This window comes from Neopelma chrysocephalum, unplaced genomic scaffold (assembly GCF_003984885.1).
Source record: "Neopelma chrysocephalum unplaced genomic scaffold, ASM398488v2 Primary Assembly neopelma1_64, whole genome shotgun sequence".
NCBI classification, from domain to species: Eukaryota; Metazoa; Chordata; class Aves; order Passeriformes; family Pipridae; genus Neopelma; species Neopelma chrysocephalum.
The window spans coordinates 957,409-975,268 of NW_020897721.1; the positions used below are offsets into that span (position 1 = coordinate 957,409).

At 40.7% G+C, this 17,860-nt stretch overlaps 1 protein-coding gene across 4 annotated transcripts in view; it reads right to left on the bottom strand.

Moving 5' to 3' along the window:
• Window positions 1–17,859, bottom strand: part of ELAVL4 (ELAV like RNA binding protein 4) — an 82,376-nt gene extending 64,517 nt beyond the window's left edge. Inside the window, exon 1 of one of the 4 annotated variants that reach the window (XM_027683060.1) lies at window positions 17,798–17,859. In XM_027683060.1, the coding sequence (XP_027538861.1) occupies window positions 17,798–17,815 (18 nt within the window). In that variant the 5' untranslated portion in view covers window positions 17,816–17,859. Of the gene's footprint in view, window positions 1–548; window positions 699–990; window positions 1,231–17,797 lie in introns of those variants that run through there. The other 3 variants (XM_027683058.1, XM_027683057.1, XM_027683056.1) reach the window with 3 other exon arrangements.
• Window position 17,860: the final 1 nt, after the last annotated feature.

Below are 17,860 nucleotides of genomic sequence, written 5' to 3' on the forward strand. Positions count from 1 at the left end.
ATCCAGAAATTATTTTTAAGTCTTTTCAACTTCAGCCTACTTTGTTACTATAAATTCGTTATGCATATCAAAAGATTCAGCCATTTTTCTGAAACAATAATCGCACGCTGCTCCTCTAAAAAAATTAGCTATCTTATCCGTCTATAAATCCAGGTACTGTGCACACTGACCACTTCCCCAAAAAGCACCCCACACACGCAGCCTTTCCGAGAAACACTAAAACAAATGCTCAAACATCCTCAGAGGCCTCTCTCTGTAAAGACAAAGGCAGAATCCTATTGTTGAAAAAGTCAACCTTATTCTCGTGTTTCCAGTAGTACCATTTATCTTTCAGGGTAAGGGACTGACCACCGCATCACGGTGGTGACATTTGTAAAGCATCAGATTCTCTACACAGTCTCTCCAGCATCAGCCAGCAAGCCCCTGAGCAAAGCATATTTTTAGTGCAATCTTCCATCCCCACAAAAAGAAACTTGTCTTAAACAGCTAATCCAATATCAAAATGAAATCACAGGGTTGTTTCCCAGCCCCCCCCTCCCTCTCCTTACCATAAATGAGCAGTTTCTTGACTCATTAATGACAGTTTCCCTTAAAAGAAGTGATCTCATATCACTGAGCCCCTCTCCACCACGCATACATCCCAAAGGTTGCGGGTATCTTAGCATCAGTAGCCGCTAGCAAGCTCTCTCATACAGAGCCCAGATGGACTATACCAGAAGCCAATTCAGCGTTAATAACTACCTACTCTGTGCAGTTTAGAAGCCTTACGTGGCATAATGTCCTAGGCAACAGCAGCCGATTGAAACCGCAAATAAAAGACAACCCAATTCTCCAAAAGCATCAAAAGGAAAAAAATAATAAATTGAAGAATGATTTTTAAAAAAAAATAAAAATCTCTTACTTTCATAAGATTAAACTGGATCATTCACAAACACATGAAAAAGGAGAAAAAAAACCAGATGCTGCCCAGAAAAAGTGACAAAATATTACCTCATTATTTAACAAAGCAGCATTAAGCGTCCTGCTGATTTCAAACATCTTGCCACAGATTTTGGTTAAGAGAAACAGAAAGAATCCTTTGCAAGCCCTCTGTCTGCAAAGGGTTCTTCAATTTTCTTGCGCACAACAGAATAGTCAATATGTTATTTCCCTAGAGTTCGCACATTAAAACATCTAGTCAGTGAGCTGAATTTTCCCCTTATCACACTGTAGACTCCTGTTATATGTACTGCTCTCTTTGCAAGATTAGCCTGCCCCAAACATGGCTGTTGTTTAAACTATTCTTTAAAGTAACAGTTCACTCCATAACCACCAGGTGGGCAGTGTACACAAATTCAAGTAACCATCTTAAAGATTTTTCTTGGAATAGCTGCTGGTGTGATATACAGTGTAAATGCCCCCTACACTCACCAAGCAGGAGGAAAAAAAAAAAAATTGTCACTGTTTTACGCCCTTTCCTCCCCAGAAGTGAGGCCACACACAACCCACTAACATCGCTTAACTTTTAACACAGATTTTTTTTTTTTAAAAGGGACCTTAATTTATACAGGAGCTTTTCATTCAGCAAAAATGAACTAAGTGATAAAATCCAATCAGTTCTGAGAACAAAGTGCAATTAAAAGGGAAAGCACACCCATAGAAGTGGTCTATACTGCAGAAGAAACAAAATCAGCCTTAAGTTCAAGCACAATAGTGTTCTTTCATGGAAAACACAAAATTCAGCATGTAAATAATTCACACGATGGTACAGTTTGTTAGAAAATATGAACTATACCTTCAAGCAAACTGGAGACAACTTGATAAGATACTGGTATGACTCATTCTGGCTTAAATTCATTTATGGAACCACTGTTGCACACATCAGAGCACAAGACCAAAATACATGGAAAGGATCCAGCTTTCAACAGCACCTAAGTCTCCCAAGGTATCAAACTGCCCCTATTCCATCATGTCTGCAAGCTAATTAAGTATTTTTCCCCCACTTCATTTAAGGTCAAATACCTCAAGAAATACTTCTATTACTATAAAAAAACATGAATTCACTCAACGCTCTACAGCAACACCCAGAGGCTTGAATGAGATTGGGATCTTCACGTTAGGTGCTGTACAAACACATTTGAAAAGTCGTTTCATACCGAAGGATTTACAAACAACATTTGCAACACTGAAAGCACAAAGCAGAGGTGTGAGAACAATAAACAAAGAGCATCACAAAATGTCTTCACCAGCTGGGATGAACTGCTGGAGATATAAAGGCATCTCTGGCAACTACCTGTGTTAAGGTAGATTCCAAAAGGTTATTTACTGAGGTTAAAGAATGAATGCATTAGATGGACAAGGGCTTTACCACCTACAAAGTGCCATTACCTATTTCTTTCATTTATAGCAATCCATGTTGAGTAAGTATATGCAGAGTAGTGATTTTCTTTGCTGGCCTTTAACTAATATTAAAGTGATGCAGTAATGACTTAACCTTCTTGAATATGTATTGAGTTTCAAGTCATCCCTTTTTATATGAGAAAGGTTATTTGCATCGATTTCTGTTTGCATGAAATAAGCTTATTTTCTCATTCACCATATGCCTTGAACACTAATTAAAAGTGTCACTTTCTTCTAATGTAAAAACGTAATCATTTAGTAAATAAGTATTCTTGGCTTTTTGGTCTTTGTGATAATCTATTTAAGGACTTTTTATTTCCAGGTAACTTCAGTGCTTTGATTACCACACACTCCTCTGATGTAAAAAGAAATGTTTTATAAATACACATTTTTGTTGTTGTTGTTTTTTTTCAAATAAAAAGAAAAAAAATAATCTAGAAGTGCATCTTTAAGGACCCACACTCCTCTTACCCTGAGGCAAATCCATCCAATCAATATGAAACCATTCACATGCCACCATCTGCCAAGCTGTAGAGCAATGTGGCTGGAACAGACCTCTTATAAAGCAGCAGTGGTCTCATTTTCAGTCTATTAGGGAAGCACCAGAGCTCTCATGTGCAAGGACACAACACTCCAACTCGGATCTCCTCACACCACTTTCTCAGTGCACTGCTGCAGAACTCCTGTAATTTTTGCTGCTTGAGTTTTCACACTAATCAAAGCAAGAGGGAGGAGAAAATGATCAGTAACAGTCCTATTCCACGGCAGTACAAAATAAAGAATTCAATTTAATTCTATCCTAATATGATTATAGCAAACCATTTAAATGCTGCTGCCTGCGAACTACAACCTGGCATTTTCCATCACCTCATTTTCTGCTCTTCTGGAGACTGAACATTTGCCCCTAAAATAGTGTTACTCTTTTCCAAGACATTCCTATTGTAAAGTTAATACTTAATTCTGATCTAAGAGTATTTTGTTGTTTGACAGATGGGAGGGTGCAGGTGTTTGAGGAACCAAGAAGATGCATGTGAGAGCAAGAGATGGATCTTAAGTACAAAATGATTTAATAAAGATAACAGACTGGGAAAGGACATTACACAATGCAAGCACCCGGGTTTGTCTTATGCAGTAATTCAAGAACCTCTGTGGAAACAGCCTCCAGTTCATGATACCACATCAACACTGAGCTCACACAGTCCATCAGCAGTTCTCATAATGATTTAAAATGTTCTCCATCACCTATAACCCCATGCAAATTAGCTGTATGACTAACTAAAAAAGAGCAATAGAAGAAAAAGGGAACATGAAGGGGTGCAAACCCCTTATAAATGTACACAGAGAGAAGAAAAACTATTTTAAAACCATCCATGAAATTACAAGAAACTGAAAAGCTAAACACACAATTCCATGATGCTGAAAGTCACAAACTCAGGTGGAAAAGCCAATGCTGAATTGTTCGTGGCACCTAACCCAAAGTCAGACTTCAGGAAAGAATAGAAACAAAAAAAACCCAACCCCAAAACAGCTCAGTGAAGCAGACTGCTCTTTGCTGTTCATGTCTGCAGGGGATGGGATAGACTGGGGGGTATAAGGAAAAACAATGGCTAAACAGGTTATTTACCTATACAGCAAGGCTTTTTTCCACTGTTACTTGAACAGGTTACAATCAAGTGTATATATACATAATTTGTTTAGCTGCTGAGTAATTTAAAACACAATCAAGCAAAATAAAACACCCTACCACCAACTGCCCTGCGGAAATCAAGCAGGAGGGGGTGATTGAGACTGTAACACTGCACGACACTGAGAATGTTCTTCAGGCAACTGCTCTTTAAGGGTAGTGAATTCATATATTTGAGGAAGAATCCAATTTTTAAGGTTTCACGGTAAAATATGTAAGTCATGATAACTGAACACTAGCCACAGAAAAGAAATATACCATTTCTGAGAAAACAGTAGGAGAAAAAGGTGACTGACATGGTTTGGAGCTTTTATCTGATGATCCTCCAGAAATGCAGGAACCTGTCCCTGCCTCCTGTTCTGCCCCTGCTGTGGAACCCACTGACAAGCTGCACAAGCTCTGCTGCTGATGCAACGTACTGTGTGGTGCAATGAGACTCCTCGTGATGCTGGGGAGATGAAATATGCCACAGACCTACCTGGAAAAACTATCACCTTTTTGATCTGTTCCCAGAAAAGAAAGAAAAAAAAAATCCAGGGTAGTTAGAGATCTAGCTCCTTAAAGAGCTAGACATTAGATGCAGAACAAGACAGAAACCCTTCCTATATACTTACAACCCTAAATGAGGAATTTAGAGGCACAAAGCTTCGGCAAGTAGTCACAGTTCCCACAGAAATCACACTTCAGCTGCTTTTGCACAAATATGCTATTTAATGTTGCTTGCCCACTTTCTTTTTCATGCCTTATGAGATGTGTAATTTGGATGCTGCATAGCTGCTCTAAGTATCACACGCCAATTTTCCGAAGATGTGTGTATTTGCAAATCCCACTGTGGATACTTATGTTTGAACGCTGGGAGACTGGAACAAAACTCTCCAGGGCACACCAGAGCACAGAGGTAACAAAATGAATAGATGTAAATAGCTCTGATGGCAAGAGAAGTCTTAGTGATAGGAACCACATCCTCAATTTCAGAACTGAAAGCAGGGCACCCACACAGATTTAGGTGTGCATGGGTGCCAGTGAATAACCTCAACAAAGGTTTTCTGGGACTGTGAGGGTACAGGCCAACCAGGGAAGTGGGCCAGCATCTCTGCTACAGTGCAAGAAGGATTTGGAGAAGATGATTCAGCACCTTCCCAGCATGTCCTTGGCTCTACACTCCTCTCCCAACTCCTAACTAATGCTTTGCAACACAGAGCATCCACTCAGTCACAGTATGTCTTGCCTGGCCAATTTTCAATACATTTTAAAGAACCCACTGTCAGGGCTGCAAGACTGAAAAGCAAAAGGCAGCATTTATTGTAGGTAAACATGTTAACACAGCAATAATGCCAGTAATCCTTTCCCCTCTTTCCCAGTTCTTTTACTTTTGGCTAAGGAATATAGTGCTTTCAGTCCCCTGATTGTTTTCTTCCTTTTAAATTCAGAGACATTAAAACTTGTATTCAACAGACATCCTAAATCCTACAGCTTGCTTTCCTATCACTACAAGCAGGATTCAATCCTACCTAGAGGGAGAGTAAAAACATTTCTACATTGCTGCCTATTTTGTATAATACAGTTAGCAAAGTTTCAGTTGAGCACAAATGAAGATGTTTTCAAAGATTTATGACTGCATTTTTAAAATGTATTTACTTGTAAATAATGAAAGGACCTAGACACTGAAGAACTCCAGACTTACCAGGGAGATTTACATGAGTTCAGCCATTTTTAATGTGCCTATGTATAAGCACAAAAACCCTCATAAAAAATGTGAACAGGGTCTTTCAACCAGCATTGCCTAATTTTAGAACAGTTGATGGATTTGCTTTAAACCCATCCGTAATACAGTGTGCAATATACCTTGTACTCAGGCCAAATAATATCAATAACAAGAACAAAGATAAAGACCTGAAAGGGGATTAATGTGATGTTTCCAAGATTTGAGACAGTGATCAGAAAGATCTGGGGAAGAGTGCAAGGTGGCTGGATCAGAAGAGAGGTACAGGAGGAATCAAAGGAGACCTGTGAGCAGTGTGCAGAGGGGTTATATCTCCTGCAAGCTGCAATTACACAGGAAGGATGCAGAACCAGGGAAGAGACAAAAGAGAATAAAGAGAATAAAAAGTGTCAAGAGCTATTAATTGTCCCAACTACTTCTTGTTAGAACAGCTGGCACTTACATATAGTATTTAGTAACAGTAGGCAGAATGTAAATAAGTATTACAATTTTAAACATTAAAAAAAAATAAAAATCTCACAATCACATCGGGGTCAACCCTTTCATCCAACCTATTCCCAAACCAAGGATGCTTGAAAGGAGAAAATAAAGCTTAAAATGGCTTTAGTACACAAACCAAGCTTACTTCATGCTCCAAAGCTTACACCTGTATGCACAAGTGCCAAGACTTCCAAGAAGCTTCCTGTGTACATCTGTTTTATTTTACCCCTCAAGAAATAAGGATTAAGTAAGTTGCCTGAATAAGGTACCCAAAACTCAGAGATAAACAGCTCCCTTATGAACATTGCTCACACAAGTCTTTAGTGTATAATTTAGATTACAGAAATGACAATTTTTTTAACAATAAGGAAAACAAACGAAAAATAAATGGTAACAGGTATAAGAATCAGAGCTAATGCAGTATTTAAGAAAGGACCAATGCTGACACTTAACTGGTACTACTGACAGACAAAAAGGAAGGGGCTAAAGAAAGGCAACCATAAAAAAAAAATCAGCTGTGGCTCCTCTTCTTGCTCTCTGCAGTTCATGGGGCTCATGTCTTGGGATCAGGATGCCCCATGGTTTTCCTACCCAATTTTCACAGATTATGTGCATTTATAGTTTGCTTTAAACTCCTCTTTGCCAAGTGTCAGACATACCTCAGCAGATGATTTTTAGCTTCCTTTGAAGTAGGGCAGATGAACAATGGGTATTTTCAGTACTTTTTTTAAAAAAAAGCATTACAAATATGCTAGTAGCTATAAAAATTGTTTAGGGCTAAATTTCTTAATAAATAACTTTGGTTACAATTACTTAGCAATACATATTTGGTGCTTGGGCTTCAAGGGATCTGTGCAGCCCAGTTGGAGAAGGTGGCAGGCTGGCAACCCAAGAGTGACTTCACTTCTGCACTCAACCACCTCTTCCACAGCCACAGGTGATATGTTTTCTTCAGTACTTCAGACTGGCTTTTAATTCAACAGGAAGGTAAAAGAGGTGAGGCAGCAGCCAGGCTGCTTTTGTTTTCTCCAGTCCATGGAGAAGAGCTGTGAGAGGATGGGCTCTACCTCACCTAAGGTTACACACCGTCTAGGAGCAAGGATCTCCAAACCCCCTTGTACAGGCAGTGATGGGCAATGGTCACTTCCAAGGCACGATCCATCTGTCATGCTCTACCAAAGCTCCGATAAATCATGCTCTTGACTTCACTGGCTATGCACTAAGGAGTCAGACCAATCTCACCATGGGTTTACCAGGTGATGAAGGCAGGTGGTCTCCAGTTGATACCCACCTAGATGCACATTTAACCAAACTTCGGCAACCCTGGGGTCTCTTTGCAATCCCTGGTATAACGAAGATGAACTGGTCAGAAGTACAAGCAAGGACTTAAGTGAACAGCGATTCAAGCAAGGCAAGCTTCAGACCACCCAGGACTCAGACCACAGACCCAGACAATGCCAACACTTAGTGCACCATAACAGCTACACAAAGCAAATCCTGCAAGACTGTGTTGGTCTGTACATGGAAAAAGCCTAACATCTCTGGAAGCACATAAGGCAGCTTACCAAGAGAAAAAACCCAGCAAGCTTTATTTCATGAACTCTTGGACAGATGCTCACACATAACAGAAGCTTTGATTCTGGACCTCCAAACAGCTAAGGCTTAAGAAAAAAGGGTTCTAGTATGTCCAATTTATGACTGTTGGGAAAAGCAACAATCGCATCAAAACAGCTGCTCAAAACCTATCCAGCTATAGGTCATCACTGTATAGTTTAAGAATATTTCACTCCATTGCTTGAACGCATTTATATTCTTCCAGGCAGTTTTCCTGATGTTTTCTAAGGATTCCCCAATGCAACAACAAATGATCTTTCTTTTAATAGTATCACTGGATGCGCTGTAACCTGCATCTAGGGACACCCTGTTCTGCTCAGATAAAACTTAATTGTTCTTCTGACATCGTACAGTGAAGGAACTTTAAACTCACCTAATATATGGAACAACCCTCTATTTTTAACATTTTCCATAGCCCCAATGCCTACAGGAACATTTCTCAAGTAAAAAAACTCACTTAAAACGTTTCAGGAGAGCACAGATAACCAACCTACACCTAGTGAGAAAAAAAATATATATTTACTTTTTTAAAAGGTGTCAAATAAAGGATTAGATTTTATTCTGCTGTGGTAGGTATCACTGATGCTGTGGAACATTTTACAAAGAGAATTTCAGCTGCTGGCAACAAACTGCAAAAACCCCTACAGCATGTCTGTACTGGTTTTTTCCTCTAGACTATTTCCAGAACCTTTTGCTTTCCATCAAAATATCAGGACAGCATAGGTGCACACCATAAAATTCTGTGGTTTGGTAGTGGAAATTTCAGCTTGTGACCTTTTGGGTTAATGGCGCCATTTAAATTTAAGACACAATGAAGCCATTAACCAATTACTCCCACTGACCTCACTGGTAAGGGGAAGACTGTCAACGTGGAGAATGAGGCCAATTATTTAGGTGCCATCATCTGTTCAGGAAGTCATCCTCTTCAGCTGGTTAGGAGACTATCCCAGGCTGGAGGATGATGACATGGATTTATCTATTCCCGCCTTTGTCACTTCTCAACTGCCATACAGGCACAAAGATTTTGATGCTTAGGAAACTCCTACCAGCAGAGAGAACACTCCTCAGCAACTCAGATTACTTCACACACACAGAGGTTTTGTTTTCTCTCTCCACTGGCATCAGTCAGGCTTTAATATGTTCAAGACTCCAGTCATCATCATCAAGAGCCTCCCATGCACATGGCCTGCGCCCACAGCCCCAGACTATGAACACTGCCATGATAAAAACTGCAGCTCTGCACATGTTGCTGACAGATACAGGATTTCCTCCACTAATGAACTCCCTGAAATTTTATCACTTGCTGTTCCATGTGGAAAGCAGAGCCAACCTTTCCTTCTGTATCATTAGGATCATAACAGTAATTTATTAAAAAAAATAATCTGTCAGAACTAGATGCTATTGCACATTTCATAAGGTTTTAAGTAATGAATGAAGGAAAAAAAAAACATCTCACAGATGCAGTCGCATCAACTACACAAACCAAAATAAGACCAGATACTAAAAATGAATGTTGGGAAAAAACAACATGTAAGTGTATACAGTAAAATCTTGCTCCAAATGCTTCCACAAGACCCAGATCGAAATCACTTTAAAAAACACTGCAATCAAGCTTAATGGAGCCTTTACTTTATTCAGCTATTTAAGAATCCAGAAAAAAACCAACTCAATTCCTACACAAGAGACTGCTTTTGTAAGATTCAGATTAAGATGAACAGGCCAGATGCTGTGGGGTACCAAACTTCCTCCTCAGCACTTTCCCATCCTGTCCACGAGCTCAGTCTCACCATTCTGTGAAAGGGCAACTGCTGAGCATCAGAGCTGACAGGTTTAACAGGAAGGAGGAAAAAAAAGCACATCAGCCCATGACATTCCCATACCACAAGAGGATCCCAAACGTGTTGTTAAACACTACGAAAAGCAACACAACCTGGCAAAAGTTCAAACAGGTTTCCAGTAGAGTGACCTGCAAGGAGCAGCATGAGATTCACATGGAGTCAAGCAAGGAGGAAGCCCCAGCCACTGCCAGGTGTGCTCCCAGGGCTGAGTGTCCTGAGGAGTCCCACCTGCAGCCTCCACCACCACCCTGGTCCAGGTGCTCCATTTAAGCTCAGGGCTGGGGCACAGAGGGGAAAAATCCGGCCTTTCACTTTTTAAGAAAGTGAATGGAGAAAGACAACAGGGTGAATAGCTCCAGCTGTAATCTCCAGCAATGCATCTCTCAAGTATAGGGCTGGGATTTTTGTCAGTCAAACATTTGCAGTGCAAGACTGGTTAGATGCACTGAGAGGCACACAAATCCACAAAGTGCGTTTCTGTACCACATGGAGCATCCTAGTATTACAGATGATTTAACTATGTGGTTCCATAAAGGGTAGTTAGTTCTGGGTGTTAATAACCCTGATTCAGAACTCTGCTCAGCAATGTACTCATTAGCCAGACCATCTGTGTAAAGGGAACAACCTACGCTGTCACAGCACACGGAGCCTGGGGCTGACCTTAATATCTTCCCCCACACACCAGCAGAGGACAAGAGGAGGGAATTTTGGCATTGGTTTTTGTCTTCACTGCTGCCAGAGGAAGATATCTGGGCTGGAAAGGAAGTTTCTCACCTCTCCAGTCACTTTGCCAGCTGTGGCAAATGTGAATTGGCAACTTTTCTTCCTCCTAAGGTGAAGTGGGAAATTTGGCTGTCCTGTTAAGATATGGTGAGTCCTGCTTAGATATCACAGGACTCTGACTTACTGGGGAATGAGGGGCTTCACAGATCACATGAAAGAATAAAACCTCCCAACACAGCCAGTGTAAGTTATTTGATGGACTCGAAAGTGCCCAGCATGACATGGAATTACATTGCAAATATACTGTATTTGTTACTTCTTGTTCCATCCTCTGTAGCACACATGTGCTAAGACAAGCTGCAACACTGCCTGGGGCACATTGCTGGATGTTCCTCCTACCTGCACACAGGCCCTATGCAGGTCCCTAAGATCCCTTAGCTGACTATTACAGGAGCAACCTACACAGCAGATTCAGGCAGGTCAGACGGTCTACAAGACAGTAAGGATACATCCCAGCACCGAGTGAAACGTGCAGTCATGTCCAAGACATCTTTAAGCATGTTCAGAATGAGGCCTCTCTTTCTGGGCACACCATTCTTCCAAAACCTGCTTTTCTAGTCAACAAACATGCTCCCTTCTTGGGATGGAAAAAAAATCAAAACAAACCATCCAAACCAATCTGCTTAATGCGCTATTTACTTCAGGAAGTGCCATTTTTTTCTTCTCTATCAATCTCTTTTCATCTTTGATTCCTTAACCGCATTCATCTATTGTGTTTATTAATTTACTCTGACTGCTGCCACGTCAAAGTACAGATGCAGAGAGCAGACCCAATGCTATTGCGTGCTCTCTGCTTACATGAGAGCCTGAGAAGAGCTCCAGTGAGCCAAGTACAAACCACAGTGTGGAGCCCCGAGTGAGAGGAAACTCTGAGAGGGATTTGAATGACTCTTCTAAGACATAATTAAAGCTGATGTTTTCTTTAGAGCAGTGAAATTCAGCAACAAGTACATTAACAGAAAGGCTGGTATTGCAAACACCAACAGGCAAAAGGCATCTCAATTCAACTGAAAGTAAATTGTCTGGATTTTGAAATGCTACCTAGAATGCCAGTAAGTGTATACAAAGTGCTTTATCTCTTCTCATCATGGCACGGGAGAAATAATCTCCCACACATCAAGGCTGCTAGTGGGAACCTTGTCCTGTGGAAACAACACTTCTTTCTAAGGTTTCAGCATTCAGTTTTGCTGCTGTGCAATTCTCAGGGAATTGCATCTAAGGGAAGAGATCAAATTAAAGGTTTTTTTCAGATGTTTTATTTTGCAAAGCCTGTAGTAGTTTAGCATCTTTGATATTTCCACCTTTCTGCCATCCATTCAAGACTTGCCAGTGGGTTAGAAAGCTGTTAATCGGGGAATATGTGACCAATAGACAAACAGGAGAGCATAAGGACTTCTCTTAGAAAAACAGAAACAAAACCAAACTAAGTTATTCAAAACCACAGCTACTTGAATTAGGAGCAAAAATTAAAATCGTTGGCAAGTGACACCTGGAAACAGCTGGAAACAGGAGGCAGTATCAGATCAGCTTTGTATCACATCATATTAATATCTTGACTTCTGCAAATGACACTTCATAATCTCAGATACAGAACCAGTAATAAACCTCTCTGGCAAAGCCACAGGTGCTCAACACAGCTCTACAGCTCAACCTGAACTGAAGCAACAAACCCTGTTTGCACATGTCCCTTAGCAGTGCAGCAGCCATCCTTCTGCAAACCCAGAGAACCCACATGCAGCCACCAGCAGCTCATCACACACTTCTTGGCAAGCCAAAGCAGATTTCCTGGCTATTACTATTTCTATAAACTGGCAGGCACAAGGAGATGAGATAAATCTATAACCTACAGACAGGTCTAGAGCAGGCTTTAGGATCCTGCATCTGGTGGGCAAATCCTTCCATGAAGATGAGGTTTCGAAATTTTTGTGGGAATGTACAGAGGAGATGGGCAAGCTTTCTTTGCCCCAGGGGTGCCAGGCCTCTCTTCTGACCTAGAAAGCTCTTCCAGTAAAAGTATTCCTATTAAACAACATCCATGTACCTTAGAGAACCTGGAGTTCTCCATAAGCAATGAGCAACAGCTTGGCAAAAGGTGGCTTTACACAGGCTACTGCAACTAAATAAACTTGCATGGATGTCAAAAGGCATCAATTTGGCTATAGAAACATTCATGAAAAGAAATCTGGAATTATGCATTTATAAGAGAAATTAAATACAAAAGGATATGCAGTGAACACGCTTGTTGGGAGGGTCGGGAAACCCAGTGTTTATTTATTACCCACAAGAAACCATTGACACATAGATATTTATCTTACAGCAAACCACAGTGCCTAACTGAAAAAGACCTAAAAAACAAGGGAAGACAAACTAACAGCAGAAAGGTGCAAAGACTAACTATACAAAGACTCTTTAGCTATACATTGCATGGAAGTATGGAGGACAATGGTTCAAATAAAGTCAACTGTGTTGGAAATAGTGCATGAAATCCCAGAAGTGACAAAACTACTAGTCAGTGAAGAAAATGAAAGGAGCCAAGTGGAAGAAATCAATCAAGAAGAAAAAGTAAGCTTTTTTTTTTTATAAAGGCAGGCAAGGGGCCAGATAACGTCGATGGACACGCATACAAAAAAAAAACCCCAACAGAAAAGTGTAGCTCTATCTCCAAGAACAGCAAGTGATAAATTTGATAATAAACTAGAAAGCTCCAAACTAAGGAATGACAGCAAGCAGTGAGGGGTGAAAACAATTTTTCTTGTGCTGGAAAAAAACCCACCTTCTAATGCAAATGGATGAGCTGATTAACAAAGCTTGCAGAGCCTGTTGTGAAAGACGGGTGAATGGAGAGAACCCGAGGGAGACACTAAGAGCATGTAAACCAAATCAGGGAGCAGCTGACTGCATTCAGAGGGAAGAGGCTATAGGAGCACTTAGAAACACAGAAAACAAGAATATGACCTAGGCTGCACGAAGCACTAGTAAACACACTGAAGTGGAGGGCAACAGGAGGCATCTGTTCAATGTATTCTTAGACTGCAGAAGTATCAGCAGTTTTACAAATACCACCATTTATTATTATTAGTTTTTATAATCGTGGGGGAAGCACTAGAATACTTATTTTTACTGAAGTTACACAAAACCCACACAGAAACCACACTTGTTTTTCAGTACTAAAAACCCAACTGTTGAAAGGTGAGAACAACCCTTAATTTATGGAAATCCCAAATGCAATCTCCCATGCATTAACTTTAAATCATTATGGAAACAAAGGCTGCATATTTTGTCTATTGTGGGGATACTGAAGTACTTTTTTTTTAGAAATAGTTTACTATGTCAATGAAAATGCAGATGCTTCTGTGCACTTCAGGGACTTCAAACACTGCATCAATTATCTGAATAAGTAATGAAAAGACACTGTGAATAAAATGGTTCACCAAGCCTGGTTCACAAGTCAATTGCTTTCTGAATCCAGTAATATACTGTAATATTTGACATGTTATTTCTTTTTGCAAGAGGTTAAGAGTTTTCCGTGCCCCTATGCTATACTTGCTGCAAACAGTTTGGGGAGAAAAAACCTGACCAAATATAAAAGACTGCAAGAAGTACAACACACATTTGGATTGTCTACCATAACCCTCTTTTCACATAACAGGGAAAAAAAAAAAGTCCCTGAAACCAAAAAGTTGAAGTCCAACCAAAACAGAAACATGAAAATCTCCTTAGCAGACTGGGCCAGTGATAAGCAATTTAATACTTTCAAGTTCAATCCCTGACAAACTGGACTAGGCCACAGTAGAACACGAAATGTCTGTTTGTTGAGCTATGGTTTCCAAAGAGTCTCTTACTGGCACCTGGAAACAGAGCAAGCATAAGGCTGATTATCATTTCCGTAACCCCCAAGGAAAACTATCATGCAAGATGTTTGAGTAAGAGCAATGCTGTTCGAAGGCAGCATTCATAAACAGAACAAAGACGAAACAAAAGGCTAAACAAGTACATCATAATTAACAACTACAACCAAACTTTTAATTAAGATATGTAAGAAAAATCAAGGAGAGCTAATTAAAAAAACACCAGCGTATATACTTTCTTAGAAAAATCTGAATTGGTACCATGAAATAAACAGGCTAATTAGAAGTGACCACAATTATTTTGTCACTGTTATTGAGTTTGGTCATGATTTTTCAGCTTGCTCTTTAATTCTGCATCTTGTCTGCACTCCTCTGTTGTTTGAATGCAGGATTTTTCCATCCAATTTCTTTAAAAACCTAAGCAAAAGTGAAGAAAATACCCTAGAGATTAAACTTTGTATGTCTGGCATATTTTGTCATTAGTTTTGAGACAAGCTCTTTTCTGCCTAGGTCAGTATAATTCTTGCAGGTCCAGAATTATAATTATTCTACTCCCCCTATTCATCCAGAAAAAATCCACAGTTACTACAAATGAATCCTGATACAATTGCCACATCAATAATGCTACACTCCACATGTTTTTCTTTTATCCAGGCAGCCAGGCCAGTATAAGAACATGATGCTGCTTCACACAGATTTTACTGTTAGGTATCAACTTCCCTTAAGGCCAAAAAACCGTTACAGATAATAGGAATCTAACTGGCAATATTAAGGTTTTACTTCTTTCCTCTTATATACTACCCGTTCATGAAAATACATCCATTCTCATTACTTTTGCCATTCTTCAAAACTGTTACCATGCTGATTTGAACAGTAACACTTAGTTAATGCTGATAGAAACAAGCAAAGAAAAATGCTGACACAATCTGGTGTTATTTAAGAACTTATTTGCTACATATCTATTTCTAGAAAATTAATAAAAAGTTGCTGACTCCCAGCTGTAAAAATCCCAAGTACACCTAGGCAAAATAAAAATGGGTAAAAAAAAGGAATTCCCACCCACAATCCCAGAATGCAAACACCAAAATGATTTGCAATTAATGACTTCTCCCTCTCCCCTATAGTGTTGGCACTATACCCAACACTCTATTGAGATACATGTTAACTCTTTCTGCTTATCAGACTGAGCAGGACCCATCTTCCAGAAAGTTGTTTCTGCAGCAACATGGAAGCAAAATTCTACTTTTTAAAATACTCTTACATCTACCAGAAATTCATGGCCTCTTAAAGTTCTGTTCAGGTGTATTACTACACATCAGCCCAAGGTAACCCTTAAAAGTACCCAGGAAGAGTTGGCTGCTCACCACAATATCTTCCTCATTCCACATTTAAAGTTCCAGGCAATTGCTGTCCTAACTGTAGTTTTCAGACTATTATGTCCCCCTTTCCCCCCCTCCACAAAACCAGGGCATCCTGAACTTGTAAAGCAACCTTGTCTTTACTAAAACCATAGCACATGTCTTCCTTGGAAGTCACTAAACTTTTAGATTTGAGGCATTTCCTTCTTTGCACTGAGACAAAAATAAAGAGTCCTTCCTCTATATGGCTAAAAAAGTTTCAAACTCCCTTTAAAATTGAGATAAAAACATACATGCCTGTGCCAGGTATCTCATGGACCAGAATCTCCATTTCCTCAGACTATTCCCAGGCTTCTCTATTGCCAAAGGTAGACAAGCACTTTCTCCCTAGTCTGTTTTTTCTGTTCAATAGGTGGAAGTAAGTAAAAGGCTTATTTCTGTGCAAAGGCTTCTTCTTCTGCATAGCAATAAGCCTCACATTGTAATAGATTTTTTTAAGTGTCATTTAAATTATTTTGGTATGATTTATCTTTTCTTACTTTTTCCTAAAACATCTCAGAATATTAACAAGGAAATAAATGTAGTAATACTCTAACATCTTCAAACATTACCTAATTTAAAAATCTAATTTACTGTTCATCATTTAGGCTTCCTTACTATTTCAGATGTCACTCAGTGTGGATAGTAAAATTAGACTATCAATTTCATTTTTGCTTTGAATGTGTTGCAGGTTCTACTTCTCAACCACTAGAACTTTTATGTTTCAAGTTCCCTAAATTGTTCTGGAACTTTTAATTTAAAAAAAAGGGGGAACTACTGCTTTGTTTTTATTAAAACAATTCTCAAGTGCTCTCCCTGGTCCTTTTTACAAGAGAAGGCCAAGTGCTGGCACAAAAATAAGCCTAAAACGTACCTGTTAAATAGTAGTAAGTGGCTTTCTATTAATACAGAGAGACAATAAAAGTCTTAAATGGCACTAAGGGTGCCATTGTGTACAATGGCCTTCCAAACAAGTCAGTGGGAGACCTGCTTAAGAACGAATAAACAAACTGAAAAAGTAATGCAATACGATTATGTCCTACTCTTGCTTTGGTGAAATTTAAAAGATGATTTATAACCGAAGGCAGCCTTACTGCCTTAAGGCCTCCACAACCAGTGTCTGTTTTATTCAAGGCCTGCCATCGCACTTGAAAAGAACTCAAGGAAAACATTTAGGGAAACTTACGTGTTCACCGACAGAACTTACTTTGGAAATAGAGATTTTTATATGGAATAATAAATAAACAGAAGTCTCACCTACATCCAAGCTAACCTTTCAATATCTGGGAATACCTCACACCATCAGTCTGCTGTAGGAAAAAATGCTACCAGCACAAAACCAGCACCAACTTCCAGAGTTAAGTATCAGGCAATTAAAACTACACAAGTCATGGGTAAAGACTTTAATTAAAAACACCTTAACTGTGCTAATCACTGTAAAGCGGGTTGAGCCTGGAAGCTGTAGATACATCACCAGGTGCACAGGTAGGGAAAGGAGGAGATGCCATCGCCAGGGGCACAGGTAGGGAAAGGAGGACAAGGCACCCGCAGGGTCTCCGCCCCGGCGGATCTCGCCGGTCCCGCCCGGGTCTCGCACGCGCGATACGCCCCCGGCCACCGCCACCCCGCAAAGCTCCGGTGGACACATTTTCCGTCTAAAAACGCTAGTTTAGGAACCACCATGCAAAAGCACTTTTTTTCGCATTAAAAAAAAAAAAAAAAAGGAACGCAGGCGGCATCACCCAAACCGCTCCGCGCGCGGCCCCGCTCCGGCGGGCACCGGCTCCCGCTCCCGGCGGCGCTCGACGCCCCGAGCGTGGATTCTCCGCTCGAAGCGGGGGATGCGCGGGGGGCTCTGTGTGTGCATGTTCCCCCACCCCGCCACCTTCACCCCCGCGCCGCGGCAGCGCTCACCGACGGGGAAGAGGCAGAACGCGGGAAAAGCCACCCGCGCCGCCTGCCCGCCGCTCTGCCCACGGCCGTGCCCTCCCTGTGCCGCCCCCCGTGCCCTCCCGGGCCCGGCCCCGCTCCGGGGGGTGTCGGTTCCTCACCGCGTCCCGCTCGCGCATCTTCCGCCACGGGGGCGCCACGAGGAACGAGAGTGCGCGCGGCGA